Raw genomic sequence first — 12129 nt, 5'->3', positions numbered from 1 at the left:
CGCGTGACTCTTACTAAGTGATTATAGTCATAGGAATGTGCACCTTGAGGCATCAAAATTTCCGCCCTAACTCGTAACACTTCAGCATAAGGCACATCACAACACAAAAAGAAAAATTTGAAGAGTAAATCACACAAATTAAAGAATGTGTTAGCAGTGTGCAGTATATAATTGCAGACTAAAAAAATGTCAACTTTCTATATATAATTTATGGATAATGTTAGGGAGACTAACTTTTTAAACTAAATTGTGTAAACCAAATGATGTGTTTGTAGACGATTGGATTACTAATTAAGTGTCGATTACGTGCTTATTTTCTATTGGTGACACATAATTTGGTTTGTAAATTTAGTTTAAAATTTTAATCTCCCCAACATTATCCATAATTTATATACTAATAGGTTAATAGCACAAAAGAGATTATGAAATTGTCACTATATAGTTTCACACATATAGCTAAGTAATAATTAGAATAGTGCAATTACAGGAGGGGTCTTGGAATGGTGGATGGCTGTCCAGTTGTCGCCATATTTGTCCTTTAACCAGTTATATGAAGGGTACATGTGGGCCACTTGATGTGGCAATGCCTTACTTGTGTCTGTTTTGTAATTTTAAATTTACCCCTTTATTATTCAACTACACTTGCAGCTTAAGGCAATCTCCAATTACGGCAGGATATGTACATGGCACGATGTAGGAATGAAGTGTAATTTTGAGGCTTTTGAATGTCTGTATATAGTAGGATGCAGGGATGGACAAATGTTATTTTGTGGTGCGGAATTGACGGTATGGATTGTCGGCCATTTTTTATTTCAAGAAGCTGAGGCAGTCATCTATCACCTAAGTTTTTAGGGGTTTTTTTTTTTTTTTTTTACTAGCTACTATTGGGCCTCTGTGGAGGATTTTTCTTTTTGAGCTTAAACGTATTTATGTTTTTTTCATTTATGTATTACTTCGTAAGTTTATGGTGAATAATTATCACTCATGCTTTGTTTGCGTAAGTGACATCTTCTTTCTATATGTTAATCCATTCTAGGGTGCAAGCCGTATTTCTACCTTTTAGACTTTGTTTGATGAATGTTCTCTACCATGGAAAAAAAGGGCAATCTCCAATGCTTATTATTTCTCTCCAATGCACATGAATCAAATGTTTGGAGTTTTAGATGGTTGTGACTGCAACTTTCCTTTTCTTTCTCTCTTCGGGTTGATCATTTGGGGTTTTAAGTTGAAGCAAATTGATATATGGGTTTGAGTTTGAGATAATGTTAAATTTGAGTTCACAACTTTTATCATCACTAGTTTCTTTTACGAGTTGTGGGCGGGTACTCGTAGCTGAAAAGAAACTAGTTTTCTGGGCGACAGAAACTACAAGAATTTTGGGCAAAAGACACTGCAGAATAATTGAAGAATATTGGAAAATACCAATTTCCTTATAACACTATGACCTTAACAGAAAACTAAACATATTATGAAAATACGGGAAAGAAATACCATTCAGGCAATATTTCAATTGTAATTACAATTCATTTGATCTCTAAATGATGGTGCGGAAAATGAAATAAAGGGTAAGAATTACTATTACTGTTTTGTTTTTCTCTCATAATAATACTACGATGGATAAGGCGAAGCCCTAGTTTGGTACTGAGGTGGTTCTGAAAAAAGTGGCTATAAAAAAAAACTAGGAGCTTTTTTATGTTTGGTAAACATTCAGCTTCAGCTTTTTTTTCACAGTTTTGGGTGAAAAAAAAGCCAAAAACACAAAGCTGCAAAATCCAGCTTTGAAAAACCAGCTTTTTTTCACATCTGTTTTACATAAAAGTTTATCAAACACTATAATACTGCTTTTTTTTTTTTTTTAAAGAACTTTTACAAAAAAGTATACCAAACACTCTGCTGCTTTATTTCACAGCTGCTTATTCTCACAACACAACATAATCAATTTTTTTTCAAAGCACAGCAATACCAAACCAGCCTGAAAACGAGTGTGGAGAAGCTAGTACATACAATTAGTTATTAATCACAGAATGGTGCAGATACTGGCGGGTTCTTCATACCAAGGATAAGCCACCACGTATTGAGGGTAACCCATGGCACACTCCTCCTTCTTTTCCTCTTTCTTTTTCTCCTCCACAGGGATCACACTCAGCACATCAGCATACTTCAAGCTTTTTCTAAGCGAAGTTGTGAGCACAACTACATCAACCCCTTCCCCCGTTACCTCTATTTGTTGCTTGTCATGTTGATAACTTGCTGAGTTCACACCTGCATTATTAAACTTTAATTAGTAATAATTTGTAACTAAAGCTGCTAAATTGGGATTAGAGTTAATTTCTGGTATTTGATTAAAATTATTGTAGAACACAGTTAATAAGTAAATTACCATCTACCCCAACTGCAGTTTTCATAGCTTTGGCTTTGGTCCTTTCATCGTGCACAGACAACTTGATCACGACCTTTTGCTGCAAACCAAAAAGAGCGATCGATTAGCATAGAACACAAATTTTGAATCAAATAATTTGTCTTTTCTGTGTCCAATGCATGTTCTTGCATGGACCTCAAATCTCAAACATACCTTCATAATCCTGGTTCTTGATTAACGGCGACGAAGATGAACCGAAGGTCTTTGAAGGCCTTCGGCCGGCTTTGAGAGATTGATGGGTCTAGAAGGATAGGGGTGTGTACTATTATGTTGTGCGTGGAAATTTGGTGAAAAGTGACAAGGCACTTCGATATTTATAGGCCTCTTGGGAGTCTCAACCAAGTACGTTTCTGAAGAGAAATGAGAACATCATAGGCGGAAAAGGATCCAGCGAGGGATCTCATGATCGTGGTCATTTATCGCACATCTTGTGATCAGAAATCGTTTAAAATTTAAAATTAAATATAAATAATACCTAACGAAAACTGACTGCACGATGTACGATGAACGATCACGATCACGAGATTTCTTACTTCCTAGTGCCTTGGTCACATGTTTTTATTTTATTTTATTTTGGTCAAAAGGTTATTGATCGCATCATGATATGAAAATTGGCTCTATATTAGATGTGAGAGTAACTTTTGCTTCTTTTTTTTTCGTTCTGAAAAGTTAATTTCATTAATTCGATAGAAGGTTACAGGTTAACACAAAGGAAGGTAAAATAATCAAAATACATTATGAGAAAAATAGATACATAAAAGTCCAGCCCAATTAAATAAATTAAAACGGAAACCCAAATCCCTAATCTTCACCAGCAGAAAGCAATGTCCGCCACCATCACCGCCACGAAAGTTTTGTCAGCAGTTACCGAAACAGCAACACTAGAGAAAACGACTAAGTGGTGAAAACGAACAAGACATTGCAGCATAAAAGTACCAAACTCGCAACTAGAAGCACACCACATCCAGATTTCTTCACCAAAGACACAGAACCAAAAGATAGTCACTAGATCTAAATCTCATTCACGAATCCCTGCAAATATATACAAGCACAGTAACACATGGATAGAAGGTGAGGCTAATGGGATATGTAAAATACCCTTACTTTGGCCGAAGCCGCAGTACACTTGGCCTCGAGGGAAATCTGGCATGCCCGTTGGGGGACGAACAATGAGGGAGAGAAATAAATTTGGAAACCATATTCAATCCGGAGTCTACAGATTAGAGCAAAGGATGGGATGGGGATGGTACTATGGATTTTTGTAGGAAGGGCTTCACTTGTCAATATATGAGCAAGAATTCATGTGGTTTATGAATGTATAAACGCAGTTGTCACTTCGTTTTCTATTGAAAACCTTTCATTCTATAAAACTTATCCGATATATAGAAACCTAGTTGTTACATCTCACCTTTCCGTTACTCAACTGGTTTTCTCATGCCCATGAATTGGGAAAGTTCATGAATAATCTTCCACACAAACCTTCTAGAAGGGAAAATAAAAATTTGTCATCAAAAGTGCTTGTAAAACATGAGTCCATCACACGATTAGTCCTAATATCTCCACTTTGTATGCTTATGAAAGAACATCAGTGGCACAAATGTTAAAATAAAATTAAAAAAAAAAAAAAAAAAAAAAACCTAGGGCTAGATTATATATTCAATATAAGCCCTTGAAGTGTACTTCCATTAAAATTTATATTCTATTTTTGTTATTTTTTTATTTAATGTCTCCATATTAAAATTTTAATTTTATTAATATGCACAAATTAATTCTTTAATTATAAATGAACATAAATGAGAAAATATTAAAAGAAAGGGTAAATTAGGGACACACATGACATACCGAAATATGTAAAATTGACTTCTTTGTACCGAAATATTTGTACATAAATATATTATAAAGAATCAAATGTATATACCGAAATGTATTATATTGAACTAATGTACCTAAATGTCAATATCGAAATGTATGTAACAAGATGTATTATATTGAATTAGTGGATGCACGATACTATGTGGAGTAATGCTGAAGACTTCTAAGACTTTTCCACTAAAGTATTTCACACAAGAAGAGAAAAAAGGAAGAAAAATATGATAGAAGAAAATAAAATAAGAATGACAAGGATGTTGTAGTTTATTTTGCCTTAATTATTTATAAGAGTCAAATACAATATACACACAAATATATACGAGGTTGAGGCCAAAAACAACCGATGACTCAATTCTGATTCCGACACTAATTGATGATGAAGGTCAATATGATCATGCTCATGGGCTAATACGACTTATACATTCACAGTCACTTTCTAATTTCTAGAGATAACTTTGAAAAGTAAAGCGACAATCAATGAACTTACAATTAAAGAATTTCCAGACAGCAGACGCACCAGTTAATGATAAGCAATTTCCGACTGTCAGAAAATTATTTTTGGCGTTCATGAAAGATAAAGACACCCTTAATCAGGAGAAATTCTGGATTCAGCAACCAGATTACATGTTCGTCCGAATCCAGGAATAAAAACGGAAGTACCTCTCTCTCCTAACCTTTTGGTCCTATTCCCTCTCATAAATTCTCTAATCCGACACGCACAGAAGACCTTGACCTTAATTAGCCCCAATTTGCACTCGTCGTGGACTTCTACCGATTCGTCGTTTTCAGTTTGTCTTTGTCCACGGGCTCCCCTTTCTGAAAAGCCGTGGCGTGCTTACGAAAGTTCTGCCTTGAACCAATTACTTGTCAAAAGGAGAATATTTTTTTCTTAAATCACATGTTGTGGACTACCAACATACCTTTCAAACGAAATAACTCTTTATAGACTATCTGTCATTTTATTTTTTTGATATATTATTTTATAATATTAGACAAAAATTGTGCTACAAACATGAAAAGAGCCAGGCCAGACCCCAATAGAACCCCCCTTTCCCTCTTAGTTGTAATCTTATATTTTATCAATAACGTCTTTTTTTTTAATTAAAAAAGACCAACTAACGTCTTGTTAATTATAAATAAATAAAAAAAAGAAAAGAGGAATGAATGTGTCAAGTTAATTTAAAATCACATTAGCCAACCTTGAAATCGACAATGTAAAAATGTTCTTAGAATTATCCTCATCATGATTCCTTCATATACCCAATAGGAGTATTTCATTCAATAAGAAGAAAAGTAAGCATATATGAATAATGCGAAAGTAAACAAGTACTAACAACGTCACACTCTTTATTGTTGTAATATTATGATTATGGTGTAATCAAGACATCTCCTGTGGGGATTTGTACACATTTTCCCTCTAAAAGCTATTGAATTAGTAAACTTCGGTAATTATATATGCCAAAGATGATAGGTCAATCTCTTTGCCCACATTTAATCTACTCCAATTCTTAGAGTTAAACTCAAATTTTAGGTTTTAAACTTACCTCAACTTGCTCCAACTCTTGGGCCAAATATGAGTTTTAACTCAAAACTCATTTCTAAGGCAAATTTAGCCCAGAATTCTCACATGAGTTAGTCGGCTGGCCCACCATATGTGTATATTTTTTCTAATTTTATATTTAAAAATTCATTTAATCCAATAGTCTAATATGATCAAATCTAACGATAAAAAAAAAAAAAAATCTAATGGTCCAAATTTAAATCCAACGGCTAAAATAATTTAAAAAAAAATTATTTCATGTGTTTCATATTCTTTCATAGTGTCCATGAGTTTCATGGTTTCAGTTTAGTGATTTTTCAATATTTATCGGAATCTTATTTATAGATTAAAATGTTTATAAAATAAAATTTGGATAGTCTACATAATTTTTTTTAAAAGTTACTTTAAGAAAAAATTATCCTAAATTCATTATTTAATAATCTCAACTTAAAAATATAACTCAAAAGGATTGGAGCATAAAATTGTTCCTGGATTAAAACCTAAACTTTTTGAGTTTAAAGTTTTAGGTTTTACGAGTTAGAGACTGTCTAAGAAAACCTCGACCATGCAACAAGATTAATTAATCAGCAAAAGGTTCAGTCCTGTTAGTTAGGGATTGTTGCTGGGAATCTCATAAAAATTGTAGTGACTGCACCAAGTTGAAAAAATAAGTTTTAACCACGTGAACGATTTCATGTAATCGACTTTTGGTTTGGAAGGTGCAAAGAAAAAACAAGTTGGAAATAAGAGTTATTATTCCGGCAAACTACAAATTATTAAGAGAGTCTTAACGAAACAGTTTTGGTATTGTTCACTATTAACGAAAAATCACATTTTTACTTTTCTCTGATACTATTCAATACATCTTTATTTGTCATTTTTCATTAAAATTAAAGTTTTTTTAGACTTTTCGTTAATATTCCTAATTAATAATTGTTTCTACTTCCTTTTGGGGTCATCTATGGACAATGATGCGTTTAAGTCATTAGGGGGCAAATTGGATTAGTCGAAATTTTGACCAAAGTGTAAACCCCTTGAAAGGTACCCCATTACGCGGTTCACTGTTTGTGTGCTTGATAAATAATAAATAATAAATAATAAATAATAAATAAATAAATATAACATATTGTATATGGTAGATTTATGATTTGTTTCAGAGTACTTTTAAAATGATTCAAAATGGTTTTAGAGAAAATATTTTTGCGTTTCAAAAGCACTTAGATTGCTTCCTGAAATAACGCACTAGTTATGTGCTTTTTTTTTTTAGGAATAAGTTTAAGTGCTTTTTCATGATTCATTTACGTTTTTATTAAGAGTTGGTTTCAAAAATATTTTCATAAAAAACCATTTTAATCATTTTAAAAGCATTTTCAAACAAGCCCTTAAGCATCAACTCGTTGTCTTTCTTCTCATTCAGACAAAAAAAAAAAAAACTCAGTGTTGAAGAACTAGCTACTACTAGAAAATATTATTTTGCTGATAATTTCTAAGCCGACTAAGTAAGAGTGTGTCGGCACAACAACTTTCACCCGACAAATTTTTTGCTTTGTCAGCTAAACGTGCATACCATGGTTAAGATTTTGGGGCAAACTCTTCCAGATGACATAGTGTTATTGCCTACAAAATATTTTGTCGGTAGTGAAGTTCCTAGCCGAGAACTTGGCTTCGTTGGGTAGGATTTGGTGGGATTTTTCCCGCCTTCTTAAAATTTACATTTGAATACTAAATTTTTTACGGTTAGGGCTTTTTAAATTCCTAAGCCTAATTAATTAAGAAAATAAATTGTGATAACTCTCTTTAACTTTCACGTTGCTCCTTCTCTCTCAATCTATCACGCTTCTTTCTATCTGGTTTTTCACATCCCTTTTGCCGCCTCGTCTCTCTCGCTATGTCGTCCTTCACTCATGGACTCGAATTTGCGCTCTCTTTCCTTCGAAAGGTAGGTGGCTTTCAATTGGTCTTTCTCATCTCTCACTCACATCTTTGTCGCTCATCTCTTTCCCTTTCTCATATTTATCATTGTGCACCTTGTTGTTGCAGTGCGTGGCCCAAAATTCTCGCCGAATTTGATAATAGAAGGTACTAGAAACTGTGCCCGAGCGTTGCTGCGGAATTGAAAATTGTATGAAGAATTATGCAACTGTATTCTCTTTGTAAAACAAATATAACAGAAAGTTGTAAATAATTAGATAATGGAAATTGGGTACAAAAATATTAAAGTGGCAAAGTAAATGTAAGTGGTGAGAAAAGCTATACTAATTATGCCCCCCATCTTTATTGAACATAGGCTTGAACAAAGAAGCAATCATTTCTACTTTTGGTGATTGAACATAAACTCCAACATAAAATACATGACATGATAAAGCATCAAACTTTGTAGGTGACATCGTATGAAAATTGCTAGTCCAGATGCAACAAACTAATACATGACATGATAAAGCAACAAACTTTATAGGTGACATCGTATGAAAATTACTAGTCCAGACGCAATAGTGTAATATAACGGAATATAAAAGGATTTAAAAAAGTTCAATTTCCATATCAACTAAGTTTCTAAAAACAAAAATTAAAATCAATTTAGTTACAATTCATCTAGCAGGATAATCATCAATTAAGTTGCATTTCAACAAAAATTAGACGTTCAACCTGTAAGTGAAGATAAAGAAGAATCTTACTACTATAAGGCCACTTTTCTTGTCGAGCTCATACTTAACCTTGTAGTAGGTCTGGAAATTATAAAAATCCATCCAGTCAATAAACAGAATACAATAGTTGTGAGTAGGTGAATATGCAACCAAGAATCCAAGATATACTTGACAAATTTGTGATTCCATTGTGCCTAAATGATAACAAATAATTTGCCCATTATAGACAGTGCAATTTTATATACAAACTCATCATGAATGAAACAAATTTAAACACCAAAATAGAAATTTATTCCTCCAGAGTAGAGGGGGGAGATAATTTTTTACTTGAAAAGTTGGAGTAGCACTACTACATAAAGTACAAATGCAAATTGAGGGAATACCTATCAAATAAAGTTGACTGCATTCTGAGCAATGCTAAAGAAGATTCTTAATCTTTTCAAGTGCTACATGCAGCGAACATAAAGTTTGGATACCAGACTTGCTCCTAGTTGTTTCCAAAGAAGGAAAAATTGACATGATTTTGCAATAAATTGCAGATAGTACCTTACACAGCTCTCCATGCAACTGCATAAGAAAACAAAGACAATCAACCAACGATGTACGATGATAAAACTATAAGACAAAATAAAAGGCTGATATTCAGATGATCCATGGTGATACTAATCCAAAAAAAAAAAAAATATGGACGACAACTTCAAAATTGAGTTTCACATCCCGCCCCAGGCCCCTACCACATCTCGGCCCCGCTTTACCACCGTAGCACGCTATTGTCCCCTTTGGACCCCAACCACGCCCTCACGGTTTTGTTTCTGGGAACTCACATGAGAACTTCCCAGTAAGTCACCCATCATGGGATTGCTCTCGCGCGCTACTCGCTTAACTTCGGAGTTCCCATGGAACCCAAAGCCAGCGAGCTCCCAAAAAGCTTCGTGCTAGGTAGAGATGGGAATATACATATAAGGCATACAAGATCCACTCCCCTGGGCGATGTGGGATGTTACAATCCACCCCCTTAGGGGTCCGACGTCCTCGTCGGCACACCACGGCCAGGGTTAGGCTCTGATACCAAATTGTCACATCCCGGCCCGAGCCCCCACCACATCCCGGGCCCGGTCTACCACCGTAGCACGATATTGTCCGCTTTGGGCCTCGACCACGCTCTCACGGTTTTGTTTCTGGGAACTCACACGAGAACATCCCAGTGGGTCACCCGTTATGGGATTGCTCTCGCACGCTACTCGCTTAACTTCGGAGTTCCCATGAAACCTGAAGCCAGTGAGCTCCCAAAAGGCCTCGTGTTAGGTAAAGATGAGAATATACATATAAGGCATACATGATCCACTCCCCTAAATGATGTGGGATGTTACAAGTTACATGAGAGTTTGGACAAAAGAACCAGGTCAATAAGAGCTTTTGTATGAACATTTTCAGGCAGAGTGATTTTTGACGTATGTTGGGTGGTTCATTTGTAACGTTCCTTCAATTTTGTTTTTATGATTTCACATATGATGCTTTTGTATAAGCACTGTAGATATGCCTTTGTACATTCAACATTTAAAATTCAATAAAACATAACTTCTTAACAATTTTGTGCATTGTATTTTGATATGCATATGTAATAGTTGAGCATTAAAGTATTTTTTTATTTTATTTTTTATAAATCAAATGTATTCCCAACGAAACCAATTTGTAGGGAGAGAGAAGACTGTGCCAACGAAATAGCCATAGCGATAAACACATTTTGTAGGTTGAAACGTATTATTTGTCGGCTAAAAAGGCTTGTACTGACAAAAATATTTGTCGAAAGATGGAAATGCTGACAAAAAGGATTTTGTCGGGAAGTTGAATCATAGCCGACGAAATACCAAATTTTGTCGGAAAAATTCTCAAGCGACATGCTTTTAGCGAAAAAATTGTCGACAAACTTTTTCGTCGGGAAAAACACTTTGGCGACAAATTTTGACTTTTGCCTACAAATTAATTTTGTCGGTAAAGTCAAAATTTCTAGTAGAGAGATAACATACATGTGAGATTTAAAGATTGTATTCAATTCTTTAAGTTATCCTCCAGGGGTGTACTATCCACACGCTCATTTTTACTTCATACACATCCTTTTAATTTGCAGCCGTCATATCAACTGAATTAAAAAAGATCAAATGACAAAAATTAATAAAGAGTGTATGAAAAGTAAAAATGAATGTGCTACACACCCCATCCTCCAAGTTAGATTTTTAGAGGGAATAATATCAAAGTACCGTTTCAATTGGGTTGTGTCTAATGAAGACAAATTGCTTTGTTTACCGAACAAACACGTCGGTTTCCAAACAGTGCCTATATACGAGCAGTAGCAACTGCTTCATGTAACCCATCTGAACGGATGTGCCTTCACCAAAATGAAAAGGCACATTTGTTCATCCAATTCAAACTGACAGCAAATGAAAAAGCAAGTTTATAAACAAACTACCAGCACATGGTAACCACTCATTCATAATCAAAGGACATGACCATCAAGATTCTTAGTGTTTATAGGTATAGGTTTTCTAGTACGATTAAGTTTGATTTACTTCATGTTTTGGATTATTGCATCTTGTTTTCCTTTGGAAGAGAATAATAAAGGATTGTGATTTGTGAGTGTGTCTCAAATTATGTGAGAATTATCAAATACTTTGTTTAACTTGGTATAAGCATAGTTCCATTATTAGTTGAACCATGATGTGCTTGCTTCACTGTGTGTGTACAAATCTAGCAAGGTTTCTTCATGCACCCACATGCCCGACACTTGAGAATGATGATTATGCTTGCGCTTCCTTTGCCCTTGAACCATGATGTGCTCGCTTCACTGTTTTGTCTTTGCCTTTACCTTGTCTTCCTTTTCCGTGGATTGCTTTACTTTTGTCTTGCCCTAAAGTTTATGTTTTAGGTTTTGCCCTAAAATTTGTTGCAGTTTGCTTTTGTTGCCTTGCGCGCTGAGTTGTTTTGCCCTTCTTGTTCTTGCCTTGATATTGCTTTGCCATTGTGATCGTACTGTGTCATTATCTTGCTAGTGTTTGTGGCTTGTGCTAGTTGCGATTATGTTTGTTGTTTCTTAATGACCTCGCCCCCTTATTGTCATCACGCAAATATTTAAATTCAATCTTAAAAGCAAAAACTGCAATCGCACAAATCAAATTTGAAGGGAAAATCAAAAAATTTTGTTATCTAATATTTATATGTAATAATGCTATATATTAAAAAAATTATTTTTATTAGCACTATAAAATCGCATTATGCACTCCTTATAAATGTAATTTTTTTCTTCTAAGGGTTGTTTGGTATTGCCGTATTTTTTAAAAAGACTGCTTCTGTTGTGCTGTGAGAATAACAACTGTAAAATAAAGTTATTGAGTGTTTGGTAAACATTTTTTTTTTTTTTTGTAAAAGTGCTTTTAACAAAAAAAAAAAAAAGTAGTGTCTGAGTGCTTAGAAAACTTTTATATAAATTGCTCTGAATTTATTAAATGAGTAAAAATGATATGCTATTTAATGTGATATAATAATTGTGAAAGAGAATAATGTAGAAGCAATAATTGTAATTTTGTGAAAAAAATGTGGAGATATATTTGCTATTTGAAAATTTCATTAAATATGCACTGATTACTATGCTTTGAAAAAAT

The 12129-nt window shown here is 34.1% G+C and overlaps 1 protein-coding gene across 1 annotated transcript; it reads right to left on the bottom strand.

The window, feature by feature from the left end:
- Window positions 1-1863: 1863 nt before the first annotated feature.
- LOC137709537 (heavy metal-associated isoprenylated plant protein 16-like) lies at window positions 1864-2702 on the bottom strand. The gene is made up of 3 exons (XM_068448621.1): window positions 2573-2702; window positions 2381-2459; window positions 1864-2262 (listed from the first exon to the last, which is right to left on the bottom strand). The coding sequence occupies exons 1-3, from the start codon at window positions 2576-2578 to the stop codon at window positions 2018-2020; spliced, it is 330 nt and encodes a 109-aa protein (XP_068304722.1). The 5' UTR covers window positions 2579-2702; the 3' UTR covers window positions 1864-2017.
- Between the last annotated feature and the right edge of the window lie 9427 nt (window positions 2703-12129).

The sequence above is a fragment of the Pyrus communis genome, chromosome 11, assembly GCF_963583255.1.
Source record: "Pyrus communis chromosome 11, drPyrComm1.1, whole genome shotgun sequence".
Taxonomy (NCBI): Eukaryota; Viridiplantae; Streptophyta; class Magnoliopsida; order Rosales; family Rosaceae; genus Pyrus; species Pyrus communis.
The sequence above is the reverse complement of the archived record's forward strand: the minus strand, read 5'-3'. Positions and strand labels throughout refer to the sequence as shown.

What these genes read in the sequence shown, in the direction of transcription:
- LOC137709537 (XM_068448621.1), bottom strand. An exon ending in AACTGCAGTTGGGGTAGATG is followed by an intron (nt 2,263 to 2,380) that starts GTAATTTACTTA and finishes TTAATAATGCAG; the next exon opens with GTGTGAACTCAGCAAGTTAT.